At 42.6% G+C, this 22,833-nt stretch overlaps 2 protein-coding genes across 2 annotated transcripts in view; both read left to right on the forward strand.

Moving 5' to 3' along the window:
- The first annotated feature begins 6,465 nt into the window (after window positions 1-6,465).
- ZNF233 (zinc finger protein 233) lies at window positions 6,466-15,855 on the forward strand. The gene is made up of 3 exons (XM_075993168.1): window positions 6,466-6,528; window positions 8,494-8,620; window positions 13,243-15,855. Exons 1-3 carry the CDS (start codon window positions 6,514-6,516, stop codon window positions 15,114-15,116), a joined length of 2,016 nt encoding a protein of 671 aa, XP_075849283.1. The 5' UTR covers window positions 6,466-6,513; the 3' UTR covers window positions 15,117-15,855.
- BCAM (basal cell adhesion molecule (Lutheran blood group)) overlaps window positions 8,080-22,833 on the forward strand; it is a 366,430-nt gene continuing 351,676 nt past the window's right edge. Inside the window, exon 1 of the mRNA XM_075993169.1 lies at window positions 8,080-8,084. The gene's annotated coding sequence lies outside the window, so the exon portion shown is untranslated. The remainder of the gene's footprint in view (window positions 8,085-22,833) is intronic.

Genomic DNA, 22,833 nt, shown 5'->3' on the forward strand with positions numbered 1-22,833 from the left:
GATGTTCCAGGGTCATCTTGTACTCTCCCTGCCAGCACCCCCTCAAAAAACAACAACAAATGGAATTTGCTGTTTGCAAACTCTGATTCCTCAGATTGGGGAATGCTACTTAGAAATCAAGATCTGAGTGATTGATAGTTATGAAGGGAAGTAGGAAGAATGAATTATGAGTTCATACTTTTACCTCCAATTCATAAATCAACATCATAGTGTTCTTTTCTAGTTCTCCTCCATTCCATGTTGCATCTTCATTCTCCAAGAATAGGAAATTTGTCCCCCGGTATCATCCGTATATTTACTGGGGAATGTGGACATGAATCCAGGTAGAACTTGGGGGTTCTATCATTCAAGGAAGGAGAGAGTGGGAGTATTGGGCAACTAATGCCAGAGGTGATTTTTGAATGGCATAGTCTCCCAAACATTATAACTTTTTCCATTCTCAGGGCATCAACTGTCCTTTAAACCAAATAAGTTATCCCAGTGGGACCATGTAGAAAATTATCTGATAGAGAAACCCAAGGAGGTGTATCCCCCAGGTGAGAATTTTGCAGTCAGTGTTTCCTTGCAGATACTAGTTCAGCTAACATGAAGGAACAGTTCCTTGTGAAGTGTAGTTGGGAAGCTCTCCTACCCTGTGGGTGCAACTAATGCCATTGATCAGCATTGCTTTACTTTATCTATTAATACTGTTTACCTCTTATTCTCCACTTCTCAGAAAGTTTGGCAAAGTTCTCAGATGATAAAGAACCACAGCCCTCCCTTGCTTCTTGAGAGAACACAAAGCATTTTAGGAGAAACTAGTGTTAAAGAGACCATACCAGAATATTGGTTACAAAGCAGTGTAGTGTAATGGTTAGAGAATAGACTCTGGAGTTAGACATTCTTGTTCAGTTCAGCCATTTGCTAGCAGGGTAACTGCAGACAAGATGTTTGACCTCTCTGTTCTTCACTTTGCTTGTGTCTTCCATGTTGATAACAATATCTCAGTTCTGTTATAAGGGTTAAAACTATATGCCCGGCACATAGTAAGAGCTGTACAGTGTTAACTATTATTTTCAATGTAGCCTTCACTACTATATTTCTATTTATATTATTATAAATTTCTAAGCCAGGAATCAGTAGACTATAGCCTGCTGGCCAAATCTGGCCTGTATCTTACTTGTACGGCCTAAGAGCTGAGATTTTACATTTTTAAAGAGTTGTAAGAAAAAAAAAGCAAAGAGGGACCTTATGTGGCTCACAAAACCTAAAACATAGTGCCTGGTGCTTTATAGGAATTTTGTCATCCCCTGGTCTAAGCAAATTTCAGTTTCTTGGAAGCCCTTTCTTCTGAGATACATACATGATACGTGATATAAAGATATATACTATCTCAACACTTCCTAAAATGCTTTAGGTTTAAAAAAGTTACATCAGAAAACGCAACCATATTTTTTATAGAAAATTCTGACCATATACAAAGTAACGTGTTACGTGTCTAAAGTGTAGCTAATCTGCAGTCCTATGAATAGATGTTATTTATTTCTCTACTTTTGCCTGTAAGAAAATTTTTTTGGTTTTACAGGGTTAAATACCTTCTTCCCCAAGTCAGTAGGTGGTAAATAGCACAACAGAGTGTGAATGTGAATTCAGGTCTGTCCGACTTAGAGCTACTCTTAAATCCCATCTGCATGAATTAAATTGTAAGGCCAGAACCGCCAAACTTGCATTCTGTAGAGCATGTACCCTGTCCCACTTGAACAAAGCACAAAGGCAGGAATGGAAAATCCATATTAAAATACAAAATTTACCTAGGAAGCTTTTTGTCCCATTTCTACTCTGGGTTTTCCTGTAATATGTCAATAATCTAAGGGGTATGTTTTGTATTTCCTAGATTACATTTCTGACCTGGTTGATGTCATTAATTTTCAAACCTCCATTATTTTTGTTTTTATTTTTTTTATCCCACATCTCTGACAGAATTTCAAACTTTTCTTTTTGTTTGATGACCGAAAAGCCAATTCTGAAAATGGACTCAAACTTTGAAAAAGAATACCCATGTTTGAAGCTTGAGCCTAGCAGTTGTAAACTAACTGAATATACTTCTTCCAACTTTATAATTTTGTAGTCTACTTAAAGAAAGATTCCCTTCCAGAAGGACTTATCTAAAACTCTTTACTTGATAGTTTCCCCACAAAATCTTTAAAAATAGGAAGCTCTTAGGGTAGTCATCTGTGTGAAAATTCTAAGTTGCTAAACTTTTTAGCATATTAGACCCATATTTCTCCTCTTTGCCCCCCCCTTTAAGTTTTGAGGTATAATTCACATACAATAAGCGGTACATATTTTAAAGTGTTCAATTTTTAAAGTTTGGCATAAGTATGCATTCTTTTTTCTTTTAAGAGAGGGTCACCCTGCAATGCAGTAGCCTGATCATATCAGATAGCTCACTGCAGCATTGAACTAGGCTCAAGCGATCCTCCTGCCTCAGCCTCCCAAGTAGCTGGGACTATGGGCATGCACTACCATGCCCACTAATTTTCTTTTAGACAGGATTTCACTATCACCCAGGCTGGAGTACAGTGACACAATCACAGATCACTGCAACCTCCAACTCCTGAGTTTAAAATATCCTCCTGCCCCAGCCTCCTGAGTAACTGGGAATATGAGTGTGCACCACCATGCTTAGCTAATTGTTTTTATTTTTGAGACAAAGTCTGGCGTTCTCACCCTGGCTAGCGTGCAGTAGCGTCATCATACCTCACTGCAACCTGAAACTTCTGGGCTCTAGTGATCCTCCTGCCTCAAGCCTCTCAGGCAGCTGAGACTACAGACATGTGCTACCATGCCTGGATAATTTTTCTGTTTTTTTTTTTTGTAGAGACAGGGGTCTTACTTGTGCTCAGGCTGGTCTCAAACCCCTGGCGTCAAACAATACTCCTACCTCGGCCTCTCAAAGTACTAAAATTACGGGCATGAACTGCTGTGCCTGGCCTGTTTTTTACTTTTTTTGTAGAGATGAGGTCTTGCTCTGTTGCCCAGTCTGGTCTTGAACTCCTGACTTCAAACTATCCTCCTTCCTCAGCCTCTTGAGTCGCTGGGATTACAGGAGTGTCCCACTGTGCCTAGCTTTATGTATGTGTTCTTGAGGCCATCACCACAATCAAGATAATGAACATGCTCCTCATTCTCCAAAGTCACTTCTCATTTCCTTTTAATCTCTCCATCCTGCTCTTCCCCCATCCCCAAGCAACCACTGATCTGCTTCGTGTCACTGTAGATTAGTTTGTGTTTTCTACAGCATATACTTTTTTTTCCTGTTAGGAAGGGACCAAATCTGCAGGTGGCAGTTGTAGGCCAAGAGGGTGGCTCCTAGGGGCAGAGAAACAGGGGGCCAATCAGGAAAAGATACTGCAGGAAAACGAAAAACCAGGAATCTGATTTGAGATTTACATACCTCTGGAGCATAAGTGGATGCAATCTTGAAAGAACACCTGTCAATCATGTGTAATAATCATTTGGTCATATCCCACACCTCCCGTAAGCCCTCCCCCAGACCAGGCCAATAAAAGGAGACCACTTGGGAATCCTCAACATTTTCTCCACTTGTGGAGACTGACCTGTTCCTCTCTCTGGAACATACTCTCCTTTTGTATAGCTTCCTTCTTTTCTGCAATAAAAGCTGTGTCTGTGGAATTGCTTCCTGTTCCTTCACACCAGCCTGCTTGCAATTCTTCCGAGCAAGGAGCCAAAGAACCAGGACAGTCGTCCACTAAGAGGCCAGACCTGACACTGACTTCTTGCAGAGATTCATTCTTCATTGCTGAGTAGTATTGCAATTGTATGGATATATCAAATTTTTTTTTAAAAATTTCATTTACCTGTTGATGGGGATTTGGGTTGTTTTTAAGCTTTTGGCTATTACTAGTAAACATGCTATGAACACATTTGTGTACAAGTCTTTGTATGGAGGTATATTTTTTTCTGTATAATTCTAGACTATATATTCTTTCATCTTAGGTTAAGTAGGAATGAAATAACTTTATCATATGTTTACCATTTTAAGGAACTGCCATACTGTTTTCCAAAGTGGTTGTACTATTTTACATTCCCAGCAGTAGTCTGAGTGTCTTCCACATCTTCATCAACACTTGTAGTAGTCAGTCTTTTTAATTTTAGTCATTCTAATACAGGAGAATCTTGTAGTGCTTTCAATTTGCATTTTCCTAAACACATGCTTTTCATATACTTATTTTCCATGATCATATTTTTGGTAAAGTCTGTTTCAAATACTTTTTCCATTTTTTATTTCATTTTTTATTGGGTTACTTGTTTTCTACGTTTTGCAGATTTTTTGTATATTCTTGATATGAGTCCTTTATCAGGTATGTGATTTGCAAAGATTTTCACTCCACCTGTGCTTAAGCAGAAGTTTATGTTTTCTTCCAGTTTTATAACTTTAAGTTTTATATTTAGGCTTATGGTCCATTTTGAGTTATTTATAGCATATGATATAAGAAATGTTAGGTCATTTTTAAAATACGGGTGCCCAGTTACTTCAACATCATTTGTTCAAAAAAACTATCCTTTCTCCATTGAATTTAAATTTGCACATTTGTTGAAAATCAATTGGCCATATATGACTCGGTCTATTTCCAAACTCTATTCTGTCCCGTTGATCTTTATGTCTATTCTTTCACCAGTACCACTTTTTCTTTATTACTATAGCTGTTTAAGTCTTTAAGTCAGGTAGCACGAGTCCTACAATTTTGCTTTTTCAAAATTGATTTAGCTATTCTGGTTCTTTGCTATTTCATATAAATTGTTGAATCTTGTCGATCCTTCACTTCCCTGCTAATGCAAAGCTTCTTTCATTTGGCAAAAAATCCAACATTTCAAAATGAGCAATGAAAACCAACAAAAGTGGGCAAATTTTATTTGTTTTGTAGACTGATCAGAGGTTATGTTTCCTTCTTGTGCGTCTTCAGCATCGTAGAATGAATAACTCATGCCAGGTAACATTGTCGGAGGTCTAGATGCATCCAAACACACGCAGAGTTAAGAAGGCAATAGAATCATAAAAAGTTTGAGACCCTCTGTTGCCTTTCTCACTAGGCAGCCACATTTACTTTACAGTCACAATTAGTAGTAGTGTAATTTGAGAGAGAGAATGAATATAAAAAAAGAGAAAGAAAAGGAAGAGGAAAAAGAAAGGTAACGTGCTAATAAGCACCTGACAGCTGTGAACTGAATCTGCTTATATATTTTAAATGACTGAATGCAGCAACCTGAGTAAGCTCAGACTTGCCAAGGATTCTGGGAAGTGTAGTCCAGGGGCGCCGGGTAGACGAGTCGCTTCCGTCAACGGGGGCGGGATTATAGCCGGTGTTCCCCCCTCGGGGATTCTGGGAAATGTAGTCCACGAACCGTGTGCACTCTTGGGTACTTCCGCTGCAGGAGGTCGAGGCAGCAGTTCTCAATTCCCTCTGGGAGGTGAGTAAGCCCCGAACCCTTGTTTCTACTACTCGGAGTTTTTCTGGCCCGGGTGTGGGACCCGTAGGTGCCAGCCCTCGCCCTCGGGGAAGAGAAGCCACGCAGGGCGGGGACGACAGTTTGCTTGCCTTTGGCTTTTCGGGCTTTCGCAGGTCCCCAAATTGGGGGCGGGCCCCGGTCGCACACCTGGTTTGAGGGTCTCCCAGGCCCTCAAGTCCCGTAGCTCTCCCCACCGTCCACACGCTCTGCCTCCTTCTGGCGAGATAGTCTTGTAGAGTTAATTTTTCCGTTTTTCTTCTGTAAAGTGGGTTTAATATTAGTACACAGGGGTGTTGTGAGATTTACGTGAAATAGAGGTAAAAGTACTTAGGACCGATCCAGGCGCATGATAAAAGGTGGCCGGTTGTTGCCAATCTGTTATTTTTTCCCAGAAGCGTTCAGCCTTTGAAAGCTTCTGTGAGCTCGCCTTGATTTTGAGCTTCTGATGCGGCACTGCTGGCCCTTCTCTGATCCCTGCAGCCAGCGGAGCTGTCCCTGGTTTCCGAAGAAGGGGGTCAACTTTCTTTTCTTTTCTTTTTTTTTTTGAGACACAGTCTCACTCTCTTGCCCAGGCTAGAGTGCCGCGGCGTCAGCCTACCTCACAGCAACCTCAAACTCCTGGGCTCAAGCAATCCTCCTGCCTCAGCCTCCCAAGTAGCTGGGACGACAGGCATGCACCACCATGCCCGGCTAATTTTTTCTGTATATTTTTAGTTGGCCAATTAATTTATTTTTATTTTTAGTAGAGACGGGGTCTCACTCTTGGTCAGGCTGGTCTCGAACTCCTGACATTGACCCATCTGCCCGCCTTGGCCTCCCAGAGTGCTAGGGTTACTACAGGTATGAGCCACCACACCAGGCCCCCATCATTTTTTTTTAAAGGTACAAGCATGTCATACCCCCAGCTGGTGCACAGTATGGTCTATGATTTATTGCTTCTTTCTTTTTTCCCAGTTTTACGTTCCCAGGACTTCTGCCCTTCCCCAGAAGGAGCAGGAGAAAATGACCAAGTTTCAGGTGAGTTGAGTTTTGATTTTTATCTCTTAGAATGACATCACTTTTCAAAGATTAGGTTTGTCTTTTTTCTCTTCTTTGGGAGGAGTACAGGAGGAAAATAGGCATTTGTGATCTGCCAGTTAATTGCTTTTTTGTTGTTGTTGGTTCTATTTTTTGTTTTTGTCTTTACTTTTATTTTTAGTTTTGGTAGGTTTTTTTCGGAGACAGAGTGTTGCTCTGCTGCCCTGGGTAGAGTGCAGTGGCATCATCATAGCTCACTGCAACCTCAAACTCCTGGGCTCAAACAATCCTCCTGCCTCAGCCTCCCAAGTAACTGGAACTACAAGTGCACACACCATGCTCAGCTCATCTTTTCTATTTTTGGTAGAGACGAGGCCTTGTTCTTGCTCACACTGGTCTTGAGCTCCTAATCTCAAGTGATTCCCCCACCTTGGCCAATTAATTTCTTTTTATTTTTAGTAGAGATGGGGTCTCACTCTTCGTCAGGCTGGTTGACAGGTGCCAGGATGACAGGTGTGAGCCACAACACTCAGCCAATCACAGAGTTCTAGCTTCCAGAACTGTGAGAAAATAAATTTCTATTGTTGAAACTATCCAATCTGTGGCATTTTGTTAAAACAAACTAATACATTGATTGAGTGAATCTCAAATAGGATAAACCCTAAAAATCCACACGAAGACATGTTGTAGTCAAACTTCTGAAAAACTAACAACAGTGAAGTCTTGAAAGCAGTGAGAGAGAAATGGATGCCACCTTAGCTTTAGGGGAAAAAGCAATTCAAATTGAAAATGTATTTCTCATTAGAATCTATGGATCCCAGAAAGAAGTGGCACACTGTTTTTCAAGTCCTGAAAGAAAAGAACTATAAACCTAGGATTCTATATCCAGTAAGAATATCCTTCAGGAATTTTTCTCTAATTTTTCTTTACAAAAAATAGAAAAATTAGTTGGATGTCATGGTGTACCTGTAGTCCTGGCTACTTGGGAGGCTGAAGCAGGAGGATCTCCTGAGCCCAGGAGTTTCGGGTTGTAGTGAGCTATGATGACACCACTGCACTCTAGTCTGGGCGATAGAGTGAGACTCTGTCTCAAAAAAAAAAAAATAAAAAGAATATTTGTTGCTAGCAGACCTCTAAGAAAAGAGCTAAAGGAAGTTTTCCAAACAAAAAGCAAAGAAAACCAGAATTTTGGGATTTCAGGAAGAAAGAACAATGGAATGGGTAAAAATTGGAGTATCTGCCTGGTGGTCAGGAAGAAAAAAAAAATAGAGGTAAATAAAACAGATTATCTTTCTTTTTTTTGAGTTTTATGTTTCATGGTTTATTCTCATACAATTACTTTGAGTAGTATAAGCAAGGACAAACAGGAAGTGCCCGCAAGTTACTACAAAACTAGGAGAACATATTAAACTAAATATATTATTTTCAGTCACAGATAGTGTCTTAGACAGGTGGCACGTACCTCAAGAGCACAGAGGACCCATAGCATAACTCCCCAGGAAAGGTGACTGAAGGCCTGTTGGTTTCTCAAATTGTACAAAATTAGAGTACATGGGCTCAGTAAAAGTGGGTGACAAAGGAATACAAAACCTATCAGATCCTGTTGGAACTAAATTGACCTAACATTTCTAGGACAATTGGGTGGTATCACTGAAATTATAAAATGTATGTATGCCATGATTCACGAATTACAGTTTTAGGGCATTTACTGTTGGAATACTAACAAGTGGCACCAAGTTATATATACAGGGGTAACTTTCTAGTTGCATATACTTTGGTGTGACTGTGGAAAATTACTGTACAGAATGGGCATGTGGATGGAGGAAGGGAGGAAACTACTTAAAATTGACTTAAGGCCCTCGGAGTCCAGAACACCTTCCTACCTGTCCTTTCTACCTGCCCACCGTCGCCCGTCTCCCACTGGATGTTGGTCATAAATTGAGGGACACGTGCTTGATGTTGTAGGAGGCAGTGACGTTCAAGGACGTGGCTGTGGTCTTCACCAAGGAGGAGCTGGGGCTGCTGGACCCTGTCCAGAGGAGGCTGTACCGAGATGTGACCCTGGAGAACTTCAGGAACCTGCTGTCAGTGGGTGAGGACAGGCACCTTCCGTAACTCAAGGTCAACCCTCAGGAGTGTCTTAGTTGCAAATAGTTGAGACTTTGGGGCTCTTGAAATGCTTCCTTGGATTTGAGGGTCCGCATTTCCTAATTCCTGTGTAGCACACTATACCTTGTCTATTTTCCTCAAATTACAGTTGTGACATCTTGGTGGGTTTTCAAATCAGTTGATGAGTTACATCATTATTGCTTTTAATGAAATAGGATAGGCCGGGCACAGTGGCTCATGCCTGTAACCCTAGCACTCTGGGAGGCCAAGGCGGGAGGATCACTGGAGGTCAGGAGTTCGAAACCAGCCTGGGGGAGACTCCGTCTCTACCAAAAACAGAAAGAAATTAATCGACCAACTAAAAATATACATAGAAAAAAATTAGCCGGGCATGGTGGCGCATGCCTGTAGTCCCAGCTACTCGGGAGGCTGAAGCAGAAGGATCGCTCGAGCCCAGGAGTTGGAGGTTGCTATGAGCTAGGCTGACGCCACAGCACGCACTCTAGCCGGGGCAACAAAGTGAGACTCTTTCTCAAAAAAAGGTGGGGGGGCGGGGGAGGGATAGAAATAGCAGAACTACATACAGTGAAACAAAATAGGGAGTAAAACAGGAAAGGAGAGGCAATAAAAGTAGATCATCAGGCCGGGCGCTGTGGCTCACGCCTGTAATCCTAGCTCTTGGGAGGCCGAGGCGGGCGGATTGCTCAAGGTCAGGAGTTCGAAACCAGCCTGAGCAAGAGCGAGACCCCGTCTCTACTATAAATAGAAAGAAATTAATTGGCCAACTGATATATATATAAAAAATTAGCCGGGCATGGTGGCACATGCCTGTAGTCCCAGCTACCCGGGAGGCTGAGGCAGAAGGATCGCTCAAGCCCAGGAGTTTGAGGTTGCTGTGAGCTAGGCTGACGCCACGGCACTCACTCTAGCCTGGGCAACAAAGCGAGACTCTGTCTCAAAAAAAAAAAAAAAAAGTAGATCATCATTAGGATCAGATCACCTGATCACTTGGTTCGGTGATTTCTATTTACGTATTTGTGTACTGATCACAGCCTAAAATATATTTGGACAATAGTGCATGACCAGAATTTTGAAAAATACTACTTATTGCACATCAAGATAGTAGTATTAAGATTAAAATTTTGGCCTGTCATGCATTCTCTTTATACACATGCCATTTCTTTTTTGCAGGCTACCAGCCATTCAAACTAGGTACGCTGCTACAGTTAGCAAGAGAAGAAAAGCTTTGGGTGACAGAGGCAGAGACCCAAGGAGATGGGTGCTCGGGTGAGAACCATGTGGCTTCACGTGTGTGCAGGGGACAGCCTGGTCCTCTTTTTTGCCATCTCCTTGACTGCCAGACTGGCCCAAACCCCCAGAATGCCTCACTCTGCTCTAGTCCATCCTCTTGCTCACCGCATTCCTGCCCTGCTCTGTCTCCCTGGGGTGTTCTGGGCCTGCACATCCTCCTGGCGCCCTGCCTGCTTCATTCGTGTCTGCTCGGGTGTCCTCTCCTCGCAGAAGCCCGTTCTGACCACCAGGTTGACAATACCCATCCCCTACTCAGGCAGCCACAACTGATTTTGTGACTCGTCATTAATCACCAGCTGACAGATTCGTGTGTTATGTTTTGTTTGCTTGTTTATGGTCTTTCTCTCCCCATGAGAGGGTGACTTCCTGAGAGCAGAGGCTGGGCGCATAGGACATGTGCATTCGGTGTTTGTTGAATGAATGAGTGAAGGGTTGCATGGGTAGGTGGTCACATTTGAATAGTAGTAAAAAGCCTCCCTCCCAGCCTTCCCTAACCTGTGGCATCCATGTTCCCAGGGACATCCTCCCTGCTCTACTTTCACCACTCTCCCTCTAACCCTTCTCTTCCTTCTTTCATTACCCCTTTTTCTTTACTCCTTCCTTCATTTATCTTTAATCTGTATATTCCTTAGATATACCCACCCTAAAATGTACTAATTATAGTCATCTCTACTGGATGTAAGGACCAAAAACCAAAATTAAATCAAATAAACAGAAAAAAAAAAAAAAGCAAACAGGAAAACCCAGGAGAATCGGTCTGCCAATCTGATAGATTATGCCCTGGATTTTGTGAGTAGTCGGGGGTAAAATCTTTCTAATCTTTTTCATTTCTTTTCTTGTATGTCAGTGCCATGTGAAGGTGGAATGCAGTCAGGCATGTTGGATGGTGCTTTCACTTGACTGACTCCCTCAGTTTTTAATACAAACCTCACCTGGGAATTATGATCCCAGTTATGGCCATTGTCCATTTTGTTTCTGTTTTTTGAGACAAAGTCTCGCTCTCTTGCCCGGGCTAGCTCACTAGGGCTACAGGCATGTGCCACCATGCCTGGCTAATTTTTTAAATATATTTTTAGTTGGCCAGTTAATTTCTTTCTATTTTTAGTAGAGACGGGGTCTCGCTCTTGCTCAGGCTGGTTTGGACTCCTGACCTTCTGTGATCTACCTGCCTCAGCCTCCCATAGTGCTAGGATCACAGGTGTCAGCCCCCGTGCCTGGCCCATTTTGTTTCTTTTTCTTTCTTTTTTTTTTTTTTGAGACAGAGCCTCGCTTGTTGACCAGGCTAGAGTGAGTGCCGTGGCGTCAGCCTAGCTCACAGCAGCCTCAAACTCCTGGGCTCAAGCAATCCTTCTGCCTCAGCCTCCCGAGTAGCTAGGACTACAGGCATGCACCACCATGCCCTGCTGATTTTTTCTATATATTTTTAGCTGTCACAGATCATTTCTATTTTTAGTAGAGACGGGCGTCTCACTCTTGCTCAGGCTGGTCTTGAACTCCTGACCTTAAGCAATCTTCCCGCGTCGGCCTCCCAGAGTGCTAGGATTACAGGCGTGAGCCACCGCGCTCCGCCTGATTATAATTTTTACGACACCTGTATTAGTTATCCATGACCAATTTACAAATGATTCTTAAATGTAATGGCTTAAAACAGCAATCACTCATTTATAGTCTGTGTGGGCTAGGAATCTGGGAGCAGCTTCACTGGGTGATTCCGACTCAGGATCTCAAAAAGTTGTTGTCAAACAGTCCACCAGAGCTGCAGTCCTCTGAAGGCTCGGTTGGGACCGAAGGATCCACTTTCAGGATGGGCTCATTCGCAGAGTTGTTGGCACGAGGCCTCAGTTTCTTGCCAAGAGGGTCTATCCCTGTGGCTGCCAGAGTAACCTCAAAACATGGCAGCTGCTTTCCTCCAGAACAAGGGATCCAAGAGTGCGGAAGACAGAAGCCACAGTGTCTTTTATAACCTATCCCTGGAAGTGACATACCATCACTTCTGTCATATTCTATTGGTTTTACAGAGCAAGCCTGATGCATTGTGGGAGGGGACTTCAAAATGGCGTGGATCCCAGGAGGCAGTGATCACTGGGGGCCATCTTGTAGGCTGGCTACCACAGCACCTTTAGGTACATGCTATCTATGAAGCCTCAAAGGCAATATTAGCCATTCAGATTTACCGGAAAATTCAGCCAAGTGAAGTGACAACAATGATCAATGCTTTTACTCCCATAGGATGTGTCAGCTATTGGAATATGTTTTCTAGTGTTTTCTGGTTATGAGGTTCACCAGTTCAGTATTGTATACTAGGACCTCATTGAAATGAAGGAGAATTCTCTCCAATGTAGCTTGTTTAATGTATATATTTAATGGCTAAATTAAGGAAATAAAGATACCATCTCATGAGTTCATTATCAGGACAGAGGAGATATTTTCCTTCGCAAATATATTCTCTTCCCCTCTTGCCAAGGAAATCTCCTCTCTCTCTCCTTGGAAACTCTTGGTGTCACGTGATTAGACACTAGAAAGATTCACTTTTCTAGCCGCTTCAGGCTTGCTCACCACATACAGGTGTGCAGGTTGTACAGAGCAACCTTGATTTTGTGGCTTGCAAATGGTCAGGATTTTGTAGATCCTATACACGTGCTGCAGAAAAGAGAAGATTTTAAAGTGAATATTCTTTTGTTTTGTTTTGAGATAAGATCTTACTCTGTTGCCTGGCCTAGAGTGCAGTGGCATCACCATAGCTCACTGCAACCTCAAAATACTGGGCTCAAACGAGCCTGGGTCCTTCTGGCTTATCCTTCCCAAGTAGCTGGGATGACAGGCCCATTCCACCATGCCCAGCTAGTTTTTTATTTTTTGTAGAGACCAGAGGCCTTGCTATGTTGCTCAGGCTGGTCTCAAACACCTAGCCTCAGACAATCCTCCCACCTTGGCCAGTATTAAAAGTGCCAATATCACAGACATGAGCCATTGCACCTAGCCTTAAGTGAGCTTCCTTGTCCTTATTCTTATGGACAAGGAGGTAAATCCCCTACAAAATCTTTCTAGGACATCTTTTTGCTGCTCTGTATCCTCTGCATTTAACCACATACATAGATCTTGGTATAGCTCTAAATGAGTCTCATTAACACTTTGTGATTAGGAGCCACAGGGAAAGAAAAACAATGATAAAGTCAAGCTGAACTCTTCACTGGTCAAACAAGGGCTCCAGTGTGGTCAACCTGTAAAATATTTTTATCTTTGAACAAACATTCACTTGTCCTTATTTTTATCTCTGAATTCTTATTTTTCCAGGACATAGGAATCAAAACAAGATAGAGATGCTTCAAGAAGTAGGATTAAGATACCTTTTACATGAAGACCTTATGTGCTGGCAAATATTGGAACAATTTACAAGTAAATCAGCCAGAAATCGAGACTCCATAATAAATCTTCAAGCCAAGAGGTCCAAGTTGCTAAAACAAGGAGATCTCCCCTGTTGGGTATGGGCAGGAGAATCTATTCAGAGCTCTGAAGATGAGAACTATGTAATGAAGCTTAGAAGGGAGAGTTCCAATAGTATCAAAAATCAAGAGTTTCCAATTAGGACTACCTGGGATTTCTGGAGGAAAATGTATCTGAGAGAATCACAGAATTATCAGAGTAGGTGTCAGCAAATTGATGTGAAAAATAAACTCTATAAATGTGATCATCATGTTAGGAGGAGGATTGCTCACCACCATGACGATAAGGGAGTTCACAAAAGAGAGGAAGTTTTCAGCCACGTTAATTGTGGAAAAGACTTCATGAAGAAATCATCCCGGTGTAGTATAATCCAATCAGGAGAGCAAACCTCTGATGAGAATGGAAAAGGCTTCAGTGTTGGCTCTAATCTTGAACTTCATCAGCAATTGCACTTAGGCGAGAAGCCTCTTATATGTATTGAGTATGGGAAAGGCATAGGTTATAGGTCGGTGCTTCCCATGCATCCGAGTATTCACATGGGACAGAAATGCTGTAGGAATGGTGAGTGTGGTGAGGGCTTCAGTCAGAGCTCACATCTGCCTCCTCAGAAAGTCCACACAGCAGAGAAACCCTACAGATGTCATGTTTTTGCTCAAAGCTTAAATAAGAACTCCTCTGTTCCCCCTCATGAGCTTATTTACCCAGGAGAGAAGCTGTGTACCTGTGACAGATGTGGGAAGGGCTTCTGTCATAGCTTCAATCTTAACATTCACTGTGTAGACAACAATGAAGAGAAAGTGTGTAAATGCAATACATACAATAAAGGCTTTAGTCAGACGTCACAACTTCAAGCCCATCAGAGAGCCCACCCTAGAGACAAAACATACAACTGGGAGGCACCTGACAGGACATTTAATCAGACTTCTGGTCTTCATCAGAGAGTTCACACTGGAGAGAGACCATATAAATGTGAGGTGTGTGGTAAGGGCTTCAGTAAGGCCTCAAATCTTCAAGCCCATCAGAGAATCCACACTGGAGAGAAACCCTACAAATGTGATGTGTGTGATAAGAACTTCAGCCGTAATTCCCACCTTCAAGCCCATCAGAGAGTCCATACAGGAGAAAAACCCTACAAATGTGACACCTGTGGTAAGGACTTCAGTCAGATCTCTCATCTTCAGGCACATCAGAGAGTTCATACAGGAGAGAAGCCATACAAATGTGAGACATGTGGGAAGGGCTTCAGTCAGAGTTCACATCTTCAAGACCATCAGAGAGTCCACACTGGAGAGAAACCCTACAAATGTGATGTGTGTGGGAAGGGCTTCAGTTGGAGTTCACATCTTCAAGCCCATCAGAGAGTCCACACGGGAGAGAAACCGTACAAATGTGAAGACTGTGGGAAAGGCTTCATCTGGAACTCATATCTTCATGTTCATCAGAGGATCCATACAGGAGAGAAGCCTTATAAATGTGACATGTGTAGTAAGAGCTTCAGTCAGACGTCACATCTTCAAGCCCATCGGAGAGTCCATACTGGAGAGAAACCATACAAGTGTTACTCATGTGGTAAGGGCTTTAGTAAGAGTTCATGTCTTCAGGTTCATCAGCGAGTCCATAATGGTGATAAATCCAATGCACATGATGAATGTGGTCAAGGAGTTCTTCAAGACTTAGACTTCTCATTTTCCTCAGAAAATCCACATGGCAGAGAATATTTATAAATGTCATGTTTTAAGAATTCATTAGTGAGCTGAGTTTTTTACAATCTGAATTCTGTTGGAGTACACCTATGTTTTGTTTGAATATGACCAATGCTTCGAGCAGAGCCCAAAATGTCACAGTTCTTAAGAAAACACACAACAGAGAATCCCTATAAGAATGGTATGAGAATTTTAATCAGAACCTTCATGTTCAATAGAGGCTACAGGGGAAAGAGGCCTTTAAAAATCATAAGGTTGGGACTTGAACAAAAATATAATGATGGACATGGCAAAATCCATTTCTGCTAGAATGTAACTTCCCTGGAGGCAGAAACTTTGTTTACTGCTGTATGATCACGACCTTGAACCAGTGCGTAATAAATCATAGATGCTCTGGAATTGCTTAACTTGATAGGAAAAACCTATCATAGATAGGATAAATATTTGCAAATTTTAATGTGTTCAATGCCAATTAGTCATGATAATTGTACTAGGAAAAAGAAAAGTGTTCTTGTAAGAAGCCTTAAAAAGGAATGCAAGGAAATGATCATTTAATAAAAATGCATAAAATCATGCAAACTGCAATATGAGTAATATTTTGGCAATTGGCTTCTCTCAGCTCAGCTTCAGTTTTCAAACAGGAATGGGCTAAAGTTTTAATCTTATCATTTAGGACTTTCTCTGTACAATATACTATCAGTTGTACATAGCATAAGTTTTGCAACTTTCTTTTTGGGGTGCTTTTGTGATGGGAACAAACTGAATGGAAAAAAAAAAGTCTCTTTTGCCCAGGGTAGAGTACAAGGGCATGATTATAGCTCACTGCAACCTCAAAACTTCTGGGCTTGAGCGATCCTCCTGCATCAGCCTCCTGAGTAGCTGTGCCTACAGGTGACACCATGCCCAGCTAAGTTTTCTATTTTTTGTAGAGACAGATTCTCACTATGTTGCTCAGGTTGGTCTTGAACACATGGCCTCAAGTGGTCCTCCTGCCTTGGCCTCCCAAAGTGCTAGGGTTACAGGTGGGAACCACCGTGCCTTTCTCCAACTGGTCTATGATTCTCTAAAGCTTCACGAGAAAAGATTGCACAAAATAGGGGACTATCTTATAGCATGCATTCAGGATGTTGAACTAAGCTGTTAAGGGTGTAGAGCATTTTGGACAATATGCCATACTTCTCAGATGCTTCAGTGGTTTTCAAGTTTGCTTGGTTGAAGCGTTTACTCAACTACATGTCCAGTGAAAGTAGGGAAAGGTGTCCCACAATTTTTTTCCTGGACCTTCCTTCCAGGACAATGGGTACTTAACTTCCATGATAGCTCAAGTTTCATGTTACCATCAGAAATATAGGGCCAGTAATGCTTTGCTTTGTCACCACCAGATACTAGGGTGAACTACTGGAGTTCATAGTTTATATCAGTTCAGGTGGTTTCAATTATAAGAAATAGAAAACCCAACTCAAACTAGTTGAAAGGAAAAGGCGGATTCATTGGTATGTATAATTAAAAAGAAGACATGTGGGACAGAACATAGGCCTGGTTGAAATGGGGCTTTGGATCAATTCTTTATTTGAAAATAATACTTGAAATTGTTTTTTTTTATTAATATATAATAGTTGTACATATTTATGAGATGCATGTGATATTTTGATAATGTGTACAATGTGTAATGATTATATCAGGGTAACTGGGATATTCATCACCTCAAACATTTATCATTTCTTTGTGTTGGGAACATTCCACATTTTTTTCTTCTATATTGAAATAGACATTAAATTCTTTAGTCACCCTACTGTGCCATCAAACGCTGGAACTTACTCCTGTCTAACTGTATTTTTGGACCCATCAACCAACCTCTCTTCATCCCTCCTAGCTGCCCCCCCTTCTCAGCCTCTGGTAACCACCATTCTACTCTCTGTCTCCATGAGATCAACATTTTTGGGTCCCATGTACGAGTGAGAAAATACAATATCTGTCTTTTTGTGCCTGGTTTATTTCACATGAGGTAATGTCCTCTATTTCCATCCATGTTGCTGCAAATGACAGGATTTCATTCTTTTTTGTGGGATGAGTTCATTCTTTTTAATGGCTGAATAATGCCACATTTTCTCTATCCATTCATTGGTCAATGGACAATCAGGTTGATTCCGTATCTCGACTATTGTGAATAAAGCTACAAGAAACATGGGGGTTGCAGATATCTCTTCAATATACTGATTTCCTTTCTTTTAAATCTATGCCCAGGAAGAATCAAAATAATACAGAAAAGGCATTAATATGAGTAAAAGTAGAAACACCATTGTCATGTGTAAACTGAATATTCTATTGAACACTTTTCAGAATATCTCTTTATGCATGTGGAGGCATATCTATTTTTAAAAGCTAGAATAATATGCATACTATTTTGAATTTTTATTTTATTCACTTCTTAATCTGTTGGAAACACTTTGTCAATATTGATCTGTATCTTAATTGTGCAGTATTACGGTATACAGATGTATGATGAGTTAACTAATTTTCTGCTGGTGAATGCTCAATTTGTGTCTTCTCAACAGCAGTTTGATGAAGAATTTAGAACAGTAACATTCATCTTCATGGACTTGCACTATTATTTCCTTGGAAGAAATTTCTAGAATTAGTGCTGTATCAAAGGAGCGTGCTCATTTCCCTAACCCTCATGAGCAATGGCTTTGCGGCCTTAACTGGGTAGCAATGGTGTGCGGGAACTCTTATGTGGATGCAGATATTATACAGAGCCTCCTCAAATTGTTATAAACAGTGCCTACCATTAAAGCCAAAATTCATCAGACTTTCCAGAACAAAAAGATTAAATGACCAAAATCCAAGAGAAAGACAATAGAAACTGACCCCCAGGTGATCCAGATATGTGGCGTTATCAGATGTGGACAGAGTTATTCATGGCGTGCAGACCACTCAAATCCAAAGGCCATGGTTGTGCTCCCTCTTGTCCCACTTGGGGCCTTTCAGGCAGCAGAGGAGGTGGCAGGGATCCAGCAGTGGGCTGTGGGTGCTGAGGGCTAAGGGGTCCCACAGGAAGTGGGGTTGAGCAGATTTGCCCAAGCCACAGCAGCGGGTGCCAGCCCATGGTCCCCTGCTCTGCCCAGGGCCCCCAGTGGTAGCAGCTGGGAGGACAGAGCGTGCATCGCCTGCCCGTGGGGCACACGTGAGCGCCAGGATTCCCTTCTCCCGCCCCACCTGAGAGGCAAGGGGGTGGCTGCAGTCACAGATCTGGGAAAAAGTCGTGTTCCAGGGTTGGGATGTCACAATGGTGCCAGCTGCAGTGCCCAGGGCTTGCAAGCCAGCCCTCGAGTCAGGTCTCTGCGTCAGTTGGGAGGCCTGGTGGGGAGGAGGGGCCCTTCTCAATGCTCTGTTTCCTGTATCCTCAGGTGAAGCGTGGAGGCTGGGATTCTGTCCTTCATCTCTTTCCCACGTGTGCGCCTTGCCTAATGGTGCCCCGTCCTGCTGAGCAGCTCGTCCCACTTCTCTCTTCCTCACTTCACTCCCACCTCCTCTCTGTGGACTCCCTGTGCTGTTGCTCAGACGATCAGCCCAAAGGTGGGTATCTAGGCACCACCTTCAATCTGTCCCACGACAGTGGCGTGGCCAGGCTGCTTCCAGTCTGCCATCTTGGCCTCCCCCAAGGACCCTTTCACTAACCATAACCACAAGACCTTTATCACACTTAAGAAAAAAAAAATTTTTTTTTTTTGAGACAGAGTCTCGCTTTGTTGCCCAGGCTAGAGTGAGTGCCGTGGCATCAGCCTAGCTCACAGCAACCTCAAACTCCTGGGCTCAAGCGATCCTCCTGCCTCAGCCTCCTGAGTAGCTGGGACTACAGGCATGCGCCACCATGCCCGGCTCATTTTTTCTATATATATTACTGGGCCAACTAATTTCTTTCTATTTATAGTAGAGATGGGGTCTCGCTCTTGCTCAGGCTGCTTTTGAACTCCTGACCTCGAGCAATCTGCCCACCTTGGCCTCTCAGAGTGCTAGGATTACAGGCGTGAGCCACCACGCCAGGCCCATACTTAAGAAAAATTAACATACTTCTTTAATATCCTCAAATATCTTGTCAAGTGTTCATATTTTCCTGATCACCTCTAAATGGGGACTTTGACAATCTGTTTGGATTAAGGGCAAAATAGAAACTCTTCAGGTTCTCTTTTGAGCAAAAGTGCTTAAGACTAGTAAGTTTTAATTTATCAATCACATTCATTTATGATGACTACTTTTGACTTTAAGTCTCAGAGGGAACGGATATATGATTTCCCCATCAAATATGTTTGCTGAAGTTGTTTTTTTTTATTGTTGTTGTTTTTGTTTTTTGAGACAGAGTATTACTCTGTTGCCCAGGCTAGAGTGAGTGCTGTGGCATCAGCCTAGCTCACAGCAACCTCAAACTCCTGGGCTCAAGTGATCCTCCTGCCTCAGCCTCCCAAGTAGCTGGGACTACAGGCATGCGCCACCGTGCCCAGCTAATTTTTTCTATTTTTAGTTGTTTGGCTAATTGCTTTCCATTTATAGTAGAGACGGGGTCTTGTTCTTGCTCAGGCTGGTCTCAAATTCCTGAGCTCAAGCAATCCTCCTGCCTCAGCCTCCCAGAGTGCTAGGATTACAGGCGTGAGCCACTGCACCCGGCCTGCTGAAGGTTTTTATAAATCTCTATTTGTATTTTTTATGTAACCACCATTCCATTAGTACAGCTACCAAAATTTACAAAACTTAATACCCAGTTTGTATGCAGATTTCTCCAATTCTCTCCAGAAATGCCTTGTATTTCTTTTTTTTTAATTTCAGAATATTATGGGGATACAAACATTTTGGTTACATGTAATGCCTTTGCTCCCCCAAGCCAGGACTAGAAGCATGGGCTTCCCCTATACAGTGCCTTCTGTCTCATTAGTTGTGAGTTTACTCACCTGACCAGTACCCAGTGAGTATTACCACCATGTGAGCACCTTAGTGTTGATCAGTTGGTACCAATTTGATGGCGAGTACATGTGGTGCTTGTTTTTCGATTCTTGTGATACCTCCCTTCAAAAGATTGGCTCAAACTCTGTCCAGGATAATATAAGAGGTGCTAGATCACTGTTGTTTTTTTGTAGTTGAGTAGTACTCCATGGTATACATATACCACATTTTATTAATCTATGCATGTATTGATGGACGCTTGGGTTGTTTCCACATCTCTGCAATCGTGGATTGTGCTGCCATCAACATTCAAGTGCTGGCCGGGCGCGGTGGCTCACACCTGTAATCCTAGCACTCTGGGAGGCTGAGGCGGGAGGATTGCTCAAGGTCAGGAGTTCGAAACTCAGCCTGAAGCAAGAGCGAGACCCCATCTCTACTATAAATAGAAAGAATTAATTGGCCAACTAATATATATAGAAAAGATTAGCCGGGCATGGTGGCGCATGCCTGTAGTCCCAGCTACTTGGGAGATTGAGGTAGTAGGATTGCTTGAGCCCAGGAGTTTGAGATTGCTGTGAACTAGGCTGATGCCACAGCACTCACTCTAGCCTGGGCAACAAAGTGAGACTCTGTCTCAAAACAAAACAACAACAAAAAAACATTCAAGTGCAGATGTCTTTATTATAGAATGTCTTTTTTGCCTTTGGGTAGATGCCTAGTAGTGGGATTGCTGGATCAAATGGCATTTCTATTGTTAGCCCTTTGAGGTCCCTTCAAATTACTTTCCACAGGGGTTATACTAATTTGCAGTCCCACCAGCAGTGTAAGAGGGTTCCAATCTCTACACATCCATGTCAGCATTTGTTGTTTTGGGACTTTTTGATAAAGGCCATTGTCACCAGAGTTAAGTGACATCTCACTGTGTTTCTGATTTGCACAGAAATGCCTTTTAAAGTTGATTAGTTTGAATCACATTTCAAGCCATGTCCCCATATGACATTTGGTCATTGATCTCTCCTATCTATGTCATTCATTTCTATGATGATATTTAGCAAGAAAATGGCATGATCAGATGTGTGATACTGAAATTAACTTTGTAAGATCTTTAATTCATTTCACAAATGTTTTTGAGCTCCTCCTTTGAGTAAGATACTACCGTGTTTCCCCGAAAATAAGACAGGGTCTTATATTTATTTTTCCTCAAAAAGACACCCTAGGGCTTATTTTCAGGGGATATATTATTTTGCCCTCAAAGCCTCAGCTTGCAGCACATACAGGATGGCCGGGACCTGATAGGGGGAGCCGACCTTGTTGGTGGGACTGCCCACACCTTTCCGGTCACCTCTGGGATAGTAGCTGTCACAATGGGGCAGGTGAGAAGGGCTGCTCTTCTTTACTGCTCCGCGACGAAATGCATGGGTTGTGCAGACACGCTGCGTAGCCACGTCCATCACTAGGTCTTATTTTCAGGGTAGGGCTTATATTGGGCAAATGCTTAGAAATCTTGCTAGGGCTTATTTTATGGGTAGGTCTTATTTTTGGGGAAACACGGTATACTAGGTATCCTGGGATACAGCAGTGAATATAACAAAGTTCTCTGCTCCTATATCACATGGAAGGAGTTGACAAATAATAAACAAGTAAAGAAATAAATATGCAAGATAGCAATGCATGCTATGAAGACAATAAAATGGCCTAGAATGACTGTGGGTGGGGCCTTAGGTGTAAGTTTTCTGTCTAAGGCCAGTTGTGACCAGGGAGACGGACATGTGCAAACTAGTCGTGAGGCTACTGCAGTCATTCAGTGGGAGACAATGAGACATTCTGCTACTGTAGTCATAGTACAAAGGGAGGTAGTTTACGACAAAGGATCAATAGGACTTACAGTTTTGTATGGTAAGTTGGAGAAGGCTACTTTTATGAGAAAGCTACGGAGCACAGAAGAGTTGCAGTCTGGAGGGAGAATGCGATGAGTGTTTTGTCCTAGTGTTAGGCTGGCTTGTCATTCCTGGTTCTGATCTGTCTCCACCCCAAGGCTGCAGGTTTCTTGCAGTGCAGGGACTGGGTCATGTTCCCTGGGTGCCCAGCAAGAGGTGGGCATCGAGGAGCACTTCCGTGAGCGTCTGTACTCGGTGAGCTGCCCGGGAGGCAACTGCAAACGGGCTGGCAGCTCAGTGAGATTGTCTCCAGAATTCCTGAAAATTCCAGAAAAGGATGCGGTGGCTCACACCTATAATCCTAGCACTCTGGGAGGCTGAGGCAGGAGGATTGTTTGAGCTCAGGAGTTCAAGACCAGCCTGAGCAAGAGCAAGACCCCCGTCTCTAGTAAAAATAGAAAGAAATTAGCTGGACAACTAAAAATATATAGAAAAAATTAGCCAGGCATGGTGGCGCATGCCTGTAACCCTAGCTACTTGAGAGGCTGAGGCAGGAGGCTCGCTTGAGCCCAGGAGTTTGAGGCTGATGCCACGGCACTCTACCCAGGGTGACAGAGTGAGACTTTGTCTCAAAAAAAAAAAAAAAAAGAAAGAATTCCTGAAAATGGTTTGAAGAAACAAAAGAGAAGCAAAGCATGTAGATTATCATCACTTATTTCTTTGACTTTTAGTGGGGCACAAAAACCAGCAGTTCTTTTGAAGCATTCAAAAATTGATGACTTACTGATAATTGCTTAGTAATCTAAGGTACTGTGCTAGTTGACTTAGAAACAAACTAGCCCTAATGAATACTGCCTGTGTCTACCACGTGAGGTTAATCATGGCTCACATTTATTGGCCAGGCCATGAGCCACGTGCAGTTTCCA

Source organism: Microcebus murinus, chromosome 16 (assembly GCF_040939455.1).
Source record: "Microcebus murinus isolate Inina chromosome 16, M.murinus_Inina_mat1.0, whole genome shotgun sequence".
Lineage (NCBI taxonomy): Eukaryota > Metazoa > Chordata > Mammalia > Primates > Cheirogaleidae > Microcebus > Microcebus murinus.